Raw genomic sequence first — 16,170 nt, forward strand, 5'->3', positions numbered from 1 at the left:
ATTTATGGAGTTCAACACCTCAGTTAAGTTTTGGGTGTTTTCTGCAAATGAAATAAGCATCTAGCAGGTCCAAGTAATGACAGTCAGTCATTTTTTAGGTGAAGATAGGAACATTATGCCTGGAGCAGCCTTACTAATAGCTTATAGAGAACAAGACAACTTGTGGCACAAAAGAAATCAGAGCAAATATAGAGGCAAGAATTCCAATTTTCAATAACTAGAAAGAATTTAAACAATATCTTGTTGCTTAGATTTGTTCATGCAATCATGCTGAACCCTGTTCCTTTTAGAGGAAAAAAAAAAGCCTTTAAAAGGAGTATTTATTTTTATTTAGAAAATTCATTACAAGTTTTTTTTTTTTTTTCACATTACAGTAAGAACAAGCACCATGTTTACATCATGAGTGAGGTTTGGAAGGCTGAATGAGCTGCTCCTTGAACAGCAGAGGCATTAGACAGCACCTTTACCCTGGGGCTTTAGAAAATGCCCCAGATCTCACAGGATGACTGAGATGATGGAAGTTACTGAAATCCATTTTGCATCCAGCTCTGGAATGCAGCAAAGGGAAATCACCTTGGCAAAAGAACTTTTGACACAGGCAGAGCCAGCTGCAGCAGACATGGCTGATTGAGGGCTAACTAGAGTTTGGAATTATCCCCCAGGAATCCCCTCCCATGGACCAATTACCCACAATTCCCAGTATTTCCAGCACAGCACAGAGCTGCTCCTTTAAAAGGGTTATTCAGCTGATTACACCTCAAGATCCACATCAGGGATGAGCTAAACTGAGCTGGCAGAAGAGAGAAACGGGTGAGTCAGCAAGGATGGAAAATACACAGAATAGTAGAAGAAACTTTCCTTGCAACAAACCCATATGGATTTCTACCAAGGCAGGTTTACAGCACCCATTCCATCATCAGTTCTTCCCTCCAGCAGCCCTGTTGATGGAGTGGTGCCAAGGGGTCACCCAGTCAGCTCTGCTGCACTCCCCTCCCTGCAGGAAGGGCTCCCAGTTCCACGGAGCTGCAGGCACAGGACGTTCTCCCTGGGGATCCAGCACAACACCTCACTTTTTATGGCTCTGTACAAAGGCAGGGACAGTGAGTGTGCCATCCTTGACTCCTGCTCGGGTCTCAGGTTTGTGCTTTAATGAGAAGACAAGGGCTCGCACGGCCCTGCGGTACGGAGCGCTAATGAGGCGGGAGCAGAGATGAAAAGCTTCGCGCTCAATATTTTCAGCCAGTGGGTGATCAATCTGAAAAACAGCAAAGTATAAAATTAGATCTTTACACTTAATAAGGAGGCCAGCTGATTGAAATTGGAGTTTGGTGCCTTTTGGTGTTTCTTCATTAATCAGCTTAGATTCAAGGAAATCTGCTTCCCCTCACAAGTGTAACAGGAAGAGCAATTTAATTCCACCCTGGCAATTAAGGGACAAGGCAACGTGGTCAGTGGCAGGGAACATATCCCCACCTCCAGCTGGGTGCCAGTACTTTGCCATCACAACAGGAAACTAATCTGTGACAAGCTTTGGGTATCAAGCTTCAACTGCAATTATAAGCTGTGCTTGTAGCGTCTCCATAAAGCTCACTTTTGATCTGGCTGATATAAGGTACCTTGGATACTATTCCAAACTTGATTCCAACAGCAACTCCAAGACATGCCAAACACTTGGCAATTCTCTTCCTGGTGCTATAAAGGGAAATGTGGGCTCCCTGTGTGTAGAAGGAGGTGTAATTAAGAACGCAGAAAGGGATTTGCTAAATGTTAATTATGTCGTTATTGCTTCAACATGTGCCAAAATCTGTAATTCAGCACAGTTTAGGAAAAAATCCCCCATCCTTCAAGAAATGATTTAATTTCACTTCTGCCTTTTTTTGATGGGGAATCTCCCATGCTTTGCCTACAGGAGATTCCAGTGAGCTCAGGGGTATTCCTGCAGGTCCTTCACCACACAGGTTTTGCTACCCATCACTAAAAAGTCCCTTGGATCCACTCAGTCCCACCTTCCCTTCTCCCTTTTGTCAGCCTCTCAGGTGTCAGTGCAGCAGCTGTGGTTCCCCTGCCTTTATAAGCAGTTCAACTGCTGGGACCTCTGCTTGCACATGTGCTGGCTGCAGGTGTTTTCAGGTGAGTCCTGTTCAAAAACAATTCTGCTTTACCCACTTCTGTTTTACCCTGTTCTACTTGTTTTAGGGTGGCACCAGAGTCTTTCTATTCCACAGATTTAGACTTTACTGCCACTCTAATCACCATGCATGGCTGTGCTTTCCAAGAACTAAGCTTGACCCAGCAAAGGTGAGCTCCCACCTCTCTCAGGTATTCCTACAGCAAACCACCCTTCTGTGCTGCCCCAGGCTGGAAGCTGGAGAGGCTGTTCTCACAGCAAGCAAACACACTACTTTGAAACTCTTGAATGTTTATCACTTGAGTTGTTCATTTAAGGGATAATTAATGAATAAATTGAAAATTATCATTATTATGGCATTTCATAGACCATAAACTAGTTATTAAGCCTTTTTCATTTAGTTAAACATAGCTGAGGGATCTGGTATTTATCATCACTTTATATACTGTCAGCCTTGCCTCTCTGTTTTTGCTATAGGTTTAAATTTACAAATATTTAATTAGGAAACACCCCAAAAGCCCCACTGTTGCTTTCATTGCTGTTTAGTAGGAAAAACTTCTTGTTCTATTAATTTCCTCCTTGCACAGCCCAACTGCAGAGGCCACACAAGTAATCTGTTGACAGGTTATGGAAATGACAGCAAACACACCTCACAATTAGCAGGTTCACTTGGTTAACGACCAAAAAACATTATCTGCCTTGCAAATGAAGTTATTTATAAACAAGCATGAGCTCTGAATCCTTAAAAATAGGAACAGATCACCTGGTCTTGTCCCCACTCAGCAGGCAGGACCAGCTTGGCAGCAGCTCTGGCTGGGAAAGGTTTAACTTGTCCCTACAAGAAGGAATTTTTGGAGCCACAGATGAGCAGCTCTGAGCTGTACCTCTAATTCCAGGGCTTCGCTGAGCAGCTTCCGAGCGTTCTTCCTGAAAGCCTCAGTCTTGGGATCACTCCTGACCTCGATGGAGGGCCTGTTGGAGTGCTCCCTCAGGAAGGTTTTCCACTCCCTGTAAATGTCCTTGGCCAGGCCGGACACGGCGGGGTCGGGGTGTTTGCGCATCTTGTTCACGGTGTGACCTGGGAAACAGGAACAGCTCCTTTGGGAAAACATACAGCTGACACCAGTCAGATCCTATTGGTGCTAAAGCAGCCACACACAGTTCTTAACTGGGGCAGTCCCAGCAAAACAATCAAAGCACTGACACAAAAATACAAAATGACCAGGATTTAAGCATGGAGCTTGAGAATCAGCAGGGAATTGGGAAAATCACCTTCCCAAGCCCCCAAGGTGTGGAGTGACACTTATTTAACACAGGGCTACTAGTTTTTTACACTGATCCTGGTAAAGGCTTTTAAGCTTGGCCTACAAAAAGTGCTGTTTTTTAACTGGGAACCCCTTTAAGGAAGCAGATGCTGCTGGTGATGCTGTAGCATTTTAACATGGGAACACCATGGTGACTCCAAGCAGAATCTTTCCCATCGAGAGGGCCTGGCAGTGCAGAAGAGGCTTTTTCCCCTGCGAGGAGACAAAAGAGACCTTTTGCTGCTTCCAGAGGGGCGTTTTTCCCTGGCCAGGAGCGCTGTCGGCCAGGAGATGTCACTGTTAGGCTTCAGTGGCTCTCCCAGGCCGGCGCTGCTCAGGCAGGCCTTGGGAAAAATCCCGGGAAAAGCCTGAATAAGCCGAACATGGCAAATGGAATGACAAAGAGCAGAAGGATGGGGAAAGGGGCGGATTCCAGCTCCTTTTGCAGGGCTCTGTGAGCAGAGACGCGGCTGCTCTGACGGCAAACAAAGGCCGGGATGCTCTCCCTGTCCAGGAGGGGCAGGGACCATGTGGTCACACGTTATCCCTCCCCCGAGCCCTGCGGAGAAGGGGCAGGCACTGGGCTGTGCCGTTTGCTGGAGCTGCCCATCTGCTGGGGATTCCTCAGCGGGAGGAGGCAGGAAGCAGTTCCGGGCCAGTCTGAGGAGGTTTTCCCACACCTTCAAAGGATTCAGCCAAATCAGATAAATGAGCACTGACAGACAGACAGCAGGAGAAGGAATAAAACACAGTTACCAAGGAGAGCTCCTCAAAACTCTGACCACAGAAGGGGTGATGCAGTATTTCCTGGGAGGAATCAGAGGACAGCTGACTTTTTCACTACAAGCTGTGAAAACTGCAGGCTTGGTATCAACAATATTTCATTGGCAGCAATTTCCTCATTTCTTAAAAAGCTTCCAGACTGATCTCTAGTGTACTGACAAGCCGAGCAGACACACGACAGCCTAATAATTCACAGTTTAGACAGACCTATTAGACCTATATAGATGTACCTATTTTAGTGGAAAGTAACACTTCCTTGGAAGGTATCTTCTTCTTCAGCTCCTCCAAAGCTTCCATCAGGTTCTCTTTTGGTTGCCCAGGAAGCTCGAGGATAGATTTCCATCTTCTTATGTCTTCCACTACCACAACTCTCTGGGAAAAAGAAAAGCCCATTAGGAAAGTGGAATATTGTTATGATAAATAAGGACACCACCTTCATCTCAGCTAATGGGGCTGTTATCAGTGCATGAATTATTGATCATGGCTCAGGGTATGTGATGGGTACTTGCTTGGAATTAGGAAACTCCTGCAGATCAAGACTGAAGTAACCAGCAAACAAAGTGAGAGGCTTCACCCTGGTCTGCCAAACTCTGGGGATGTAGCAAATGTCTCCTAGATGAGTTCTGAATTTAAAGATTCCATTGCAAAAATGTTTTTAAATAGGAAAAGGGATTAAGAGGGAGGTGGCTGTTTATCCTTAGAACCCAGCTTAGTCAATTAGATGGACTCAGAAGTAAAACAACACCAGCAAGGTGAGAAACAAATCACCAGGGAACAGGAATGCAGACCTGAATACCCTGCACAGCTGCAGCGTTTTTCACTGGTTTGGCCACAGACCTTGACAGAACAGCCTGCAAACAGTGCAAGTCTCATATTTTGGACATGAGGCATCTTATCCAGCAGTGTCCAGACATCTGCAGTGCTTATGAACCATTCTTTTGATTTTTGCCACACTCGACGAACTCTTTGGTGCAGCAAATGTTTTGCTGTTGTGTTTCTACAAGCAGGTGCCCAAGAATGGTTCATCTCTCGTGCAGATCTCACGCAGGACACGCATTAAATGAACCGAAGCGTTTTCTTCTGGAAAGGGATGAGAGCCAGCTGGAAATACCGAGGCTGGCCTTGTCACCGGGCTGTCCTCGAATCGTGTGCCCAGCCTGACGCCGCATGGAGCCCCTTCCAAGGCAGCAGAGCCCTCTGCACCTGTATAACCTCTGTATGACCCCTTCCCTGTCCGGACCCCACCTCAGCGCCGCAGAGATTTCGGTGCAGAACCGGTGTTCGCACCCCGCTGCTCCCCCGCCGCCCCGCCCGGGCCGTGCCCCCGCTCCCTCCCGCCGGTGACCTGCCTTGAGGGACTCGAGGGTGACCTGCCGGCAGGCGCGGGGCCCGGGCGCGGCCCGCCGGGGGCTCTGCGGGCTGCGGGCGCGGCGCAACACGAACCGATCCATGCTGGCCCAGCCGCCCTCCCTCACGGAAGCCGCCACCTCGGCCCCGCCATTTCCGCCCGGTAGTTCCCTCCTGGGGCGAGGCCCTATGGGATGGCCGGGGGAACCCCACGGTGCAGACTACATTTCCCAGCAGGCCCCACCATTTCCGCACGGTAGTTCCCTCCAGGGGCGAGGCCCTATGGGATGGCCGGGGGTACCCCGCGGCGCGGACTACATTTCCCAGCAGGCCTCGCCATTTCCGCACGGTAGTTCCCTCCAGGGGCGAGGCTCTATGGGATGGCCGGGGGTACCCCGCGGTGCGGACTGCATTTCCCAGCAGGCCTCGCCACTTCCGCACGGTAGTTCCCGCCGGGGGCGCGGCCCCATGGAAGGGGCGGGGATTCCCAGAGGCGTGGACTACACCTCCCAGCAGGCTCCGTGAGGGGGGCACATCTCGCGAGAGGCAGCCGGCGGCCGGTGCCGGGGCGGAGGAGCGAAGATGGCGGTGCGGCGGGGCGGCCTCGCCGTCCTCCTCCTGCTCCTGCCGCCGTTCCTGGCGATCCAGGCAGGAGCCGCCTCGGGGCCGCTCCCCGCCGCCTCCTCCGAGGCTTTCGACTCCGTGCTGGGCAACACGGCGTCGTGTCACCGCGCCTGCCAGCTGACCTACCCCCTGCACACCTACCCCAAGGTACGGGCGGGCCCTTCCCCGCACCTGCCCCGCTTCCCTCCGCCTCCCCCGGGGCTGGCGCGGCCCTTCCTTTGCCCCTCTGCCCCTGCAGCTCCGTCTCTTGCCTAAAAACAGATATTTCCTTATGTAAATAGATGGGTAGGCTGCCGCTTGCCCCTGAAGCGCTGTTGACAAAATACAGCATTGTCAGTGCTGGGGCTTTTGTGGGTTTGGGGCGTTTGGTGGTTTTTTTTTTCCCTTTCCGTTCCTAAAAAGGCAGCTGTAATTTGGTTTGGGCTGCTCCGTGCTTTGGGCACTGAAACAGGGCTGTGTTTGTGGCAGGGCAGAGATCCTGAGTCAGGGCGCCAGTGCGGCACTTGGACGTTGAAGGATAAGGCATAAATGATGACAAACAAGCAGTTTGTCAGAGCCTTCTAAAAGAATGAGCATTCTAAAGGGCATTCTTTATCTCATGATAGAATGCTGAAATTGTGTCTGGTAGGAATTTAATTTCACTCCCTGGAGTTTGCTGTTGGTTCATGCTTTTGCACGCCTTTGAAGTACAGGCTTAAATTCGGATAATCCGAGATCAAAAATCTCTTATTTCTTTTTTCTTTGTTGGCAATAAACTTAATTATCGGCTATTGCTATGTAGCAGGTGGAGCTCTTACCCCGTATTTGGGATTTCAGCAGGCAAGTGGGGCAGTGCCAGGATCAGGTGACAGGGCTTTGTCTGTTTCCCCCTGGAATTCAGTAGGATTTTGTAGCTGGAAAGAAGTAACAGGGAGTTGTGTGGAATAGGAATAAATTTACACTTGTATTACAGCTTGCTTTGGTGTATTGCTCTTGTTTCTCTTATAGGAACATTGCAGTTCAGGGAAGGCTGATATTTATGTGATTTTTATTGCACTTTCGAATGTTGTTACTGATTGAATAAGAATTTTATCATGTGTTGTTGGAGCTGTTCACTAATACAGTCACATCTTTTATATTTAGTGTTTGTCTTGTTTGTCACAAAACTGCTGGTGGAATTGAAGGAAATTTGTTTTACTTGTGATTGGAAAACAAGACAAACTTTATTGAGACTGTTGTGGAAATCCGCCTGTAAAGCTGATTTATGTGGATGTCAAATTAAAAAACATCTTCTATGACAGCACCACCCAGCTTGTCAGTTTAGACTTGAATTTCAATTGATATTCAGTTTTCTACTCCTGTGCCTTTAAAGCAGATGATCTTGTGGTCTCAGTTAAATGGCCAGGTCGTTTACAGGAGATTGTACAAGAGGTGTGGTGTGTTTGGTGGTTGTTAAATTAATTCAGAGCCTGTTCTGCACCTGTGCAGTTCCAGTGGCTGCTGCCTTTGAAGTTCTGGTTCGTGGGTCAGTGGCAGGGTGTGGTCAGTGGGACACTCCTGTGACAGAGGCTTTAATTCACATCCGTCCTCCTGGAGCTGTGGGCAGAAGGAATATTAGGTGTAGGATTTCTGTATTTGCCTAATTTTAATAGTTGGCAGTGGGGAGGCAGTTTTGCCCTTTAGTTCAGTATAATAAATAACATTTGTGTTTGTGGAGCTGGCACTAGGCGGATAACCAGGACATCAGGAAATAATCCCTTTTTCCTGATAGTTCTGCTGTAGCTCTGGTTAGTCATTGGTCTGTTTAGATACATTGTATTCTACTGTCAAAATCAGAGGATTTCTGTCCTTTCCTGCTGGGTTTACCATTCGAGTTTTGAGAATGGAGATTTCCTGCTTTTTGTAAGGTTAAACATCAATAAGTCTTTTACAGCACTGCCTTAATTTCCAACACAACACTTCCTAAAACATTCATTTTGCTGATGAGTACTGGATCTGGAATTACAACACAGCATTTGCTGTTCCAGGTTTGCCCAGTGCAGAGGAAGGAAAAGCTCTGAGATAAATCTGTAGCTTGTCAGTGTTTGGGTTTATTTCAGTTCATCCCGCCAGGTTGTACCTCTAGTGGAGGGAAGGAGGACAAAAACACCCAACCAAACAATTAAAACAACAAAAAATTTATTTTCTGCCAATGAGTTGTGTTGTGGAGGGATGCAAGCCTTTCCTTGTGCCCCCAGGAAGAGGAGCTGTACGCCTGCCAGCGCGGCTGCCGCCTCTTCTCCATCTGCCAGTTCGTGGACGACGGCGCCGACCTCAACAGGACCAAGCAGGAATGTGACTCTGGTGAGCCCTCAGAGCCCCCTCAGCATCCTCCCATCAGCTGGAGACACAGTGCAGGGCAGAGCTGCAGTGTCTGGAAGGGTGGTATTGAATTGGTGCCATTCTTTCAGTTGCTTTGGGTTTGTTTAACGGCTTCTTAAAGTCTGTAGACAGGATATATAAAGAAAAAAAGTCTAGCGGAAAAGTTGTTCTCCGTAAGTTTTTCCTCAGTGTTGCTGTTTTTTCCTGAATTTCTCAAGTATTATCAGCCTCTGTAAATAAATTAGAAATGCTGCATTTTGCTATAAACGTTTTGTCATAGAAAACACAAAATGCCTGGGGGGAAATTCAGGCAAATGAACACTTGTCTTTTAATAATTCCCTGTGACAATCAGTCCCATCTGCCATTCCTGACATATTTGGATATAGAAGTGAATTGTTCAGTGGAGCAAGAGCAGAGATCTTAATGTGCCTTGTAACTTGTGGTCTAGCCTACATCTTAAGCTTTTCCTGCAGCTGAACCCTTGGGAATGAGGTTCATGTTTTGTTTGGAATAGGCTTTTAAGTTCTGGTTACTAATTCTCTCAGGCTCTCTGTCTTAGAGCAAATATTTAACAGTGAAGATGAAATATAGAATTGTTTAAGTTGGAGAAGACGTTTAAGATCATGAAGTCCAACCATTCCCCCAGCACTGCCAAGCCCACCACTAAACCTTGTCCCCAAGTGCCACCTCTTTATGTCCCTCCAGGGATGGTGTGTGATACAGGCCAATTAATAGTGGGTTTGGAATTGTATAGAACTTTCTTCCAATAGTATTGAAGAAGCTGATTCACACTTTTATTCAAAAAGGAAAGGTAGGAGCTCTCTACCTTTTCTACCAATACAATTAACCAGGCCAGCACTCAGGGGAGGCTTTTGTCCTCTCAGTAGCTCCTGAAAGCAAGAGAGCTTGTGGCCAGCTCAGGTAGGGGAGCAGAAAGCCTGGCATGCAGAGATGCTGATGCATTAGAAAAGTGCAGTAAATACTCCAGGAATGGGCTAATGCTGCAGTCTGTCACACTGTGTGTAGCTGTGACACAGCCTGTCAGTGTAGTTGTCAAACCACACACGACAGAGTGCCATAAAGCAGGGTAATGTAGCAATAGAGCACATGTAGGGTAATGGAACAGTTGCTTATTTCTGGTTTAATTCTCCTTTCTGGGGCTGTTGTCTTTGCTGGCTTATGTTCTGTGATCTGCTGGTGGGTGCCCTGAGTGAGTGTTCTGTGCTTGGCAGATCCATCTTGGCTGCTCTGCTCAGTTCTGTCTCTGGTGCTTCCTGCAAACACTGACTCGGTGGCAGTTGTAGCCTGGAATGGCTGCTCAGGTGCCATGAGCTCAACACTCAAATGTTTAGCTGCTGCTGCTGCTGCCATGCTTCCTGCCAGCTTCTTAGTCCTTGTCATGGTCCATTTGCTCCTCTGGAAAACTGGGAGAGTTGCTGTCCTCTGTGTTGGTTTTTGGTTTGATTTTTTAGTTCAGGTAATTTTGCAACACTGGCCCCCTAATCTTTAGAATTGTAGAGGAGAGCTGTGCCTGTGTATCATCTGCCTGATTGGTCCATGGGCAGAATAAACAAAATTATTCTCTCCAAATAATTTAGATTTCTTAGTCTTTATGATCTCTAGTGAGCAATTAATAGAAGCTTTCTCTAAAACAAAGAGTTTGCTTCATTTTTTCATAAGAAATTATTCCATAATACTTTCAGTGTAGTTTCTGTATTAGCAGGAAATGTTCCTTTGATTTTCCTGTGATACTGTGGCTTCTGCTGTTACCTCAAAGGGATTTAATGGACTGCTGGTCCCTCTGTTCTCTTTAGGAGTCCATCTCTGTTCTCTGATGTTTTATGTGATATGTAGAGGAAAGCTGTACTGGTGGGAGGATCAATGAGAACTTGCATCCCTGAGCTCAGCCAGGGTAACATTGGTGATCATTTGCTCTGATTGCAGCCAGATTTCAACTCCCTGCTCTGTTGAAGCTCTGATTCTGTCATTAGACCTCAGAGCAAATGCTACCCTGGGACTGCTGGATCTTCCCCTGCAAATGGGAATGTCAACTGCTGCTTTGTCTCTGATCCAACTTATACTGAGAATGTTTTCTTAACTAAAATGCAGAATTTATCATCTCATTTGGGGAACTTCTCCCTTGCAGCCTGTACTGAAGCATACTCCCAATCTGATGAACAATATGCTTGCCATCTTGGATGCCAGAACCAGTTGCCATTTGCTGAGTTAAGGCAAGAGCAAGTAAGTAGGTGACATGTTTTTCAAATACCACCTACTTGTTTCTGTTCAGTGTGTGTCTTCCCTTTTTTAAATTTCTTCAAATGGAAAATAGATCTTCCTAAAGACTGAAATCTAGACATGAGGTGAGAGGTGAGCAAGAATGTAACTTGTGTCCTTTACCTATAAAAACAAAAGGAAAAAGTGTTAATATTATGCTTGCAGTTAATGTCCCTGATGCCAAGAATTCATCTCCTGTTTCCTCTGACACTGGTGAGATCATTCTGGAGTGACATGATGGACTCAGCTCAGAGCTTCATAACATCCTCATGGACTTTCTACCTTCAAGCAGATGATGGCAAAATTGTCATATTCCAGGTGCTTCCTTTTTTTTTAATTGAGATTAAGGTGTCCTGGCTGCTGACTTCACCTCTGCTCCTTCCAGCCAGAGAAAAGACTGTAGAGCACCATCACAAGTGTTTAGTTTTTCCTAGTATTTCACTGCCTTTTGGGCCATTTTTAAATTTAAACTTAAAAGAATGGAGCATGTCTTAAGGTTAATTTCTGTATTAGTTCTGAAAATGTAAATTATCAAAATCAGTGAAAGCTTTTTAGCAGGATCTCCTAACTCCTTGTTTTGTTTTAGTCAAAGCCAGAAGTGCAGTATGTTCCACAGCTTGATCAGGAAACTGGAGATACAAAAGGATCCTTGTCACTGAGCAAATCAGCCTGTAAGTTGTTCTTTGTGCTTTGGAAGAGGAAATGCAAGTGTTCCCTGTCATGCAAATTTAAAAAATGACGTTACAGGTGGCATGTGAAAGCAAGTTTTTAGAAAGCTGCAATATAATTATTTACTGTGCAGAGCGCACTGCATACACTTGGCAAAGCATGGTGGAAACCAAGCTCTGCTGGAAATGGAAGCCTGCAAGAGCTGGGGCTGTTTTAAAAGCTGTGTGTACAAAGTGTGAGGGGTTTGGGTTTTCCCTTCCCTTGCTCTCCTGACCTCTGTTTGTGCTGTTGTTCTCAGCAGACGGACGCCCAGGGAGCTCACAGACATTCCGGGGACTCTTCGAGGAGCGAGCCAACGACAGCTTCTTCAAGTGTCTCTCCATGTACGTATGTCCTGGGCTGTCTGTGCCCTCTGAGGGGGGTAAAGGCCTTTTCTCTGTGTCTGCAGCACTGCTGGGAGGTCTCAAGGTCTCCAAGTCTCTAGGATGCACAGCATCACAGTTTTGTGTCTGACCATTAGTGCTGCTTTGCTGTGCTGGCTCCATGTTTTCTGTCCTGCCAACTTTGATTTTTCCTTTCCATTTCAAGTGAACAACATATTGATAATTTCATGCACTGTTTTTTGAGTGTGTTCTGGGAACTGTTTAATCAATACTGTGTTTTGCCTGTTCATTAGCTCTGGATGTGTTTTAGGGCAAAGCGCTTTGTTTTGGGATTGTGTTATGTAGCACATGGGTGTGTCTTGTTTCCAGGCTGAAAATACTCACTATGTATTTATTAAAGTTTTTTTACTTTCTCCTTAAAAGTTCACACGTGAAGGATCAGTGAGTTGCCCTGCAAATGCATAACAGAAAAATCTGGTTTTAAATCTGTAAACAGGAGGATTCTTAGGGCCTCATAACAGAATCCAGCAAGTCTTCTGTGATATCAGACATGCATTAGAGTACCCAGGAGTCTGCAGTGGGCTGTGTAGCTGGAAAAGCCAGAGACTAATGAATTGGCAGGAAAGAAGGCAGTCAGAAATGAGCCAAACTTTTTAGAGGTCCATTGTCTTGTATTCAGTCTATGAAATCTATCAACATTCTTCTCATTTCAGAAATTCCAGTTGGATTTTAACCACTACGCTTGTCCTGTCAGTGCTGGTGCTGCTCTGGATCTGTTGTGCCACTGTAGCTACAGCTGTAGAGCAGTATGTTCCATCTGAGGTACTGCATTTCAGAACTACAGTATTTGGAATTTATTCATTATGTTCCTTTTATGTTACAGCTGTCTAGAGACTAAGAAATATTTGGGGGAGGTTCAGTTAAGGAGGTTTTTTTTTTATTTATTTTGTGGCTGTGGATGGCAAACCAATTTTGTTTATTTAAATGATGGTTTTATAGCTGAGCATTCTTGCTCATTCCTGTGGCTCACAGGAGCTCTGAGCCTTATTCAGATATGATGTCTTTTTGTAGTGTTGTACTCTGAAAAACCTTCAGATTGCTCTGAGCAAAATGGAGGCTGATGCTCATTTCTCTGGGAATGGAGTTATTCTGAGGGTTGGGTGGTGTAGAGGGGACCCAGTATGGGTTTGATGCAGGAGGATCAGTAGTGAGATGAGAGTGACAGCAGAGCTATTGGTCAGTGCAGAGTCTCAGTGAGGGGAGCAGGCCAGAGGGTCCTGACTCAGTGTTTGCACACGCAAGGAGCTGTTTCACAAACATTGTATCCACCCTTGTTCTGGTGGATTTCATTCCTTTCTTTTGGATGCAAGTCTAGTTCTAGCTGTGAATCTCAGATGTTACAGAAAGCCTTGTGTTGCAGGGCTGGGCCCATCAGAACCTGGAATGCAGCTGCATCATGAAATTCATTTTATTCACAATGTTGAGAGTCTTTGTCTTAAAGTACCTTGTTTAAATGTTTCAGAAGCTGAGCATCTATGGAGATTTGGAATACATGAATGAGCAGAAACTCAACAGATACCCACCCTCTGCACTTGTTGTGGTTAGATGCAAGACTGAGGAACATGAAGAAGCAGGACCTCTTCCTACAAAAGTCAATCTGGATCAATCTGCAATTTAAATCCGTTGGATCTGATAGACTAATTCTAACAGAGCTAGAAACTCCTGATTGATTGTGGTGGTTCTTCAGATGAGAAGCTTAGCAGCCAGTCTTTAAATGCAAATAAAGTTGCAGAATCAACAAATGTCATGGGATTTTGTTTTCAGCTAGTAGAGAAGATTCAGACATTCAGACATGAATTTGTTTGTTTCCAGGCATAATCACTTTTCACTGGTGTTTGCTATTGTGTCTTTTTGCTTACAGGAGTTGTAAGCATGCTTTCCATACTTCTGCCAGGACACTTTGAAACTTACTTGTGTGTTCTAGGATGTAATGTGTACAGTCAGAGTTAGCTTTGTAAAGGTATAAGACATTTTAAGTAGGCAGGAGATGCCTTTCTAGTGTTGCACTTTCTGTTGTAGTTAAGAGAAAATATTATAAAATTATCTGCTGAGTTTTTTTGTACTTGTTAATGTCCATGCACAAACAACCCTGTGTTCAAAAATAGAAATATATTTTTTCTACAGTGTGGCAATATTCAAGGTGGAAAGCATTTGTGAGGTACTGTAAGCTAGAACTCAGCTTGTGAAAGATGGAAACGTGTTAAAATTTACAGACATATCCCTTCACATGCAGAACATTACATGGTCAGTTATTTTGTCAAACTTTAGCCTTTTAAGTCTTAAATTGCTTGTAAAGTTAGCACTTGTGTTTTCTGAAAACTTCTACTTTCTGTTCTTGATTAACTATTCTGGTCTTGTAACTTCATTTACAGAAACAAGTTGATTCCTGAGAAATGAGAGCAGACAAATAAAATTGACTGTATAGAAAACGTTGACTATATAGCTTTTTGCTATGGCTAATTATTGACCACAACAGGCTCAGTGTGAAAGCCTGTCTGAGCCTTCCTCTCATGGGCAACGTGACCTGATTTTGCTGTGATTCACTTACACAGCAACAACAACTAACAATGTCCCTCATCTCTAACCTATTTTTTGTGGATCTTATTATATGCTGGTTCCCACAGTGTTGGCAGGTTGGGGTGTCGGTGATTTATTTTAGGATGTCTAAATGAATGCTGGTAGAATGCACAGTCATCAATGCACTGTCATTTTTTTGTTGTTGTTGATTAGACAGAATTCCCTCAAAGGTTTTAAAAAACGTAATGAAGAACTGTGGATATTCTGGGTGATACAGTGATGTATTCCCTTACTTAAACCTGGCTCAGTGATCGCTCCCAACTTGTGAGCAGGTGGTTGTGTGTCTGCAGCTGCTGGAGCCTTTCAGGGGCCATCAGGCAGGTGTGTGCAGGCCCCAGCCCAGCACCACTCCTGCAGTGTTGCTGTCAGGAGCTTTCAGACCATTGAGGATGTTTATTTTAGGCAGGTTTCTGTCAGCCTGCAGGAACTGCAATCTGGAGTCCTGAATTATCTGCACCTCTTCCTGCTGATCCCTTCATTGGGCCAGCCCAGAGATTTGGGTGCCAGCAGCCCTTGCCCTGTATGTACGTGTCATTGCTGTGAGAAGGGACAGGGTCATGTTTGGGGACACTGCTCACTTGGCAGGGACAGGAGCTGTCTCTGTCAGTGATGCTGCAGCAGCGATTCAGGCACGTTTCTGCTGGCGCAGGCAGAGCCCAGCCCCGCTCTGCTGGGGCTGCCCGAGCTCAGAGGGGATGTGTGCAGCCCTGTTCAGCAATTGCTCTGCTGGGGCTGGCTTTACTTCAGGGATTAGTGCCCATCTTCTTAGCACTGTGGTGGCTGGGATTTCCAGAAGAGACTTCAGCAATCCCCATTTTTCTAACTGAATAGCTTGTGGAAATGTTTGCAAGTCTGTTAAAATGTTTACCATTCACACATGGTTGCAGAGGGAGCAGCTCTGTGCACACGTGGCTCTTTGCCTGTTCCAGCAGGACAGTACAACCTCTGTTAGGCTGATGACTTGATTTCACAAAACTTTCTCTTCAAAACTCCATTGCTTACAGCCCTGGGCTGGAGTTAAGCAAATAACTTGTGCTTTCATTGGGTGTCTTGTCTTGTTCACGGTTTAATGACATTGAGTGATCTGTGCAGTACAGGCAGTGATTCAGCAATGTGCTCTTGGGTCACAGAGAGCTCTGTGCTTTTGGCACTCTGAGACTTGGTGCTGCTGTACCCAGAGCAAGCCAGAGCCTGAGGAGTTTGGTGAGTGTTGGACTTATAAACTTGTCAAAAGATCTTCCCTCAGTAAAATCAAATACTAGCAATCAATTGAACTGTTTCTCAAGATTTCTAATCTAAATGGACTCTTTAAGCTATCTTGGCATTTGGCTTTGCAAAATGTCATTTCCCATTCATTTTTTTGTTAAGTGTTTGACTTACTGACATCTCCATTTTCAGAGGCTGCAATTTGGGTTTTATCTCTGCTCAGAACCATTGTTTGTATGAAAGGGCTTAAATTATTAAAATTGCAGGAGGAAAGCATTTTATATTCTCTTTAGGCATGTGTTCAACTGAACCTGTGTCAGGTTTAGAATGGAATCAGCTGGACACAAATTAGGTGACTCTCTTAAGTGTGTGTAATTACTGCTGGCAGAAATAGCCAAGGTACATTTGGAGGAAATGGGAGAGGGTAAACCTAGAGGTGCTAGAATTAATCATAACCTTCTGTCATACTGG

At 45.5% G+C, this 16,170-nt stretch overlaps 2 protein-coding genes across 3 annotated transcripts; one reads left to right on the forward strand and one right to left on the reverse strand.

Annotated features, from left to right (window-relative positions):
* Positions 1-290: 290 nt before the first annotated feature.
* On the reverse strand, positions 291-5,666 carry TCEANC2 (transcription elongation factor A N-terminal and central domain containing 2; the record flags this gene model as incomplete). The annotated part of the gene is made up of 4 exons (XM_083868047.1): positions 291-1,255; positions 3,013-3,206; positions 4,446-4,587; positions 5,565-5,666. 4 exons carry the CDS (start codon positions 5,664-5,666, stop codon positions 1,067-1,069), a joined length of 627 nt encoding a protein of 208 aa, XP_083724173.1. The 3' UTR covers positions 291-1,066.
* Positions 5,667-6,129: 463 nt separating this feature from the next.
* TMEM59 (transmembrane protein 59) lies at positions 6,130-14,345 on the forward strand. 2 transcript variants are annotated; one of them, XM_083867577.1, is made up of 8 exons: positions 6,130-6,333; positions 8,403-8,508; positions 10,674-10,768; positions 10,970-11,122; positions 11,391-11,475; positions 11,772-11,856; positions 12,570-12,678; positions 13,379-14,345. In XM_083867577.1, exons 1-8 carry the CDS (start codon positions 6,145-6,147, stop codon positions 13,532-13,534), a joined length of 978 nt encoding a protein of 325 aa, XP_083723703.1. In that variant the 5' UTR covers positions 6,130-6,144; the 3' UTR covers positions 13,535-14,345. The 2 variants fall into 2 exon arrangements, with proteins under 2 accessions (XP_083723703.1, XP_083723704.1); XM_083867578.1 differs by having other exon boundaries at positions 11,775-11,856.
* The last annotated feature ends 1,825 nt before the right edge of the window (positions 14,346-16,170 follow it).

The sequence above is a fragment of the Zosterops lateralis genome, assembly GCF_965231275.1.
Source record: "Zosterops lateralis genome assembly, chromosome: 9".
NCBI lineage: Eukaryota > Metazoa > Chordata > Aves > Passeriformes > Zosteropidae > Zosterops > Zosterops lateralis.

Bases quoted from the DNA above. Each gene is read 5' to 3' on its own strand.
- TMEM59 (XM_083867577.1), top strand. From the start codon at position 6,145: ATGGCGGTGCGGCGGGGCGGCCTCGCCGTCCTCCTCCTGCTCCTGCCG. The intron at 8,509-10,673 runs GTGAGCCCTCAG...TCTCCCTTGCAG, and splicing joins CAAGCAGGAATGTGACTCTG to CCTGTACTGAAGCATACTCC. The intron at 12,679-13,378 runs GTACTGCATTTC...TAAATGTTTCAG, and splicing joins AGCAGTATGTTCCATCTGAG to AAGCTGAGCATCTATGGAGA.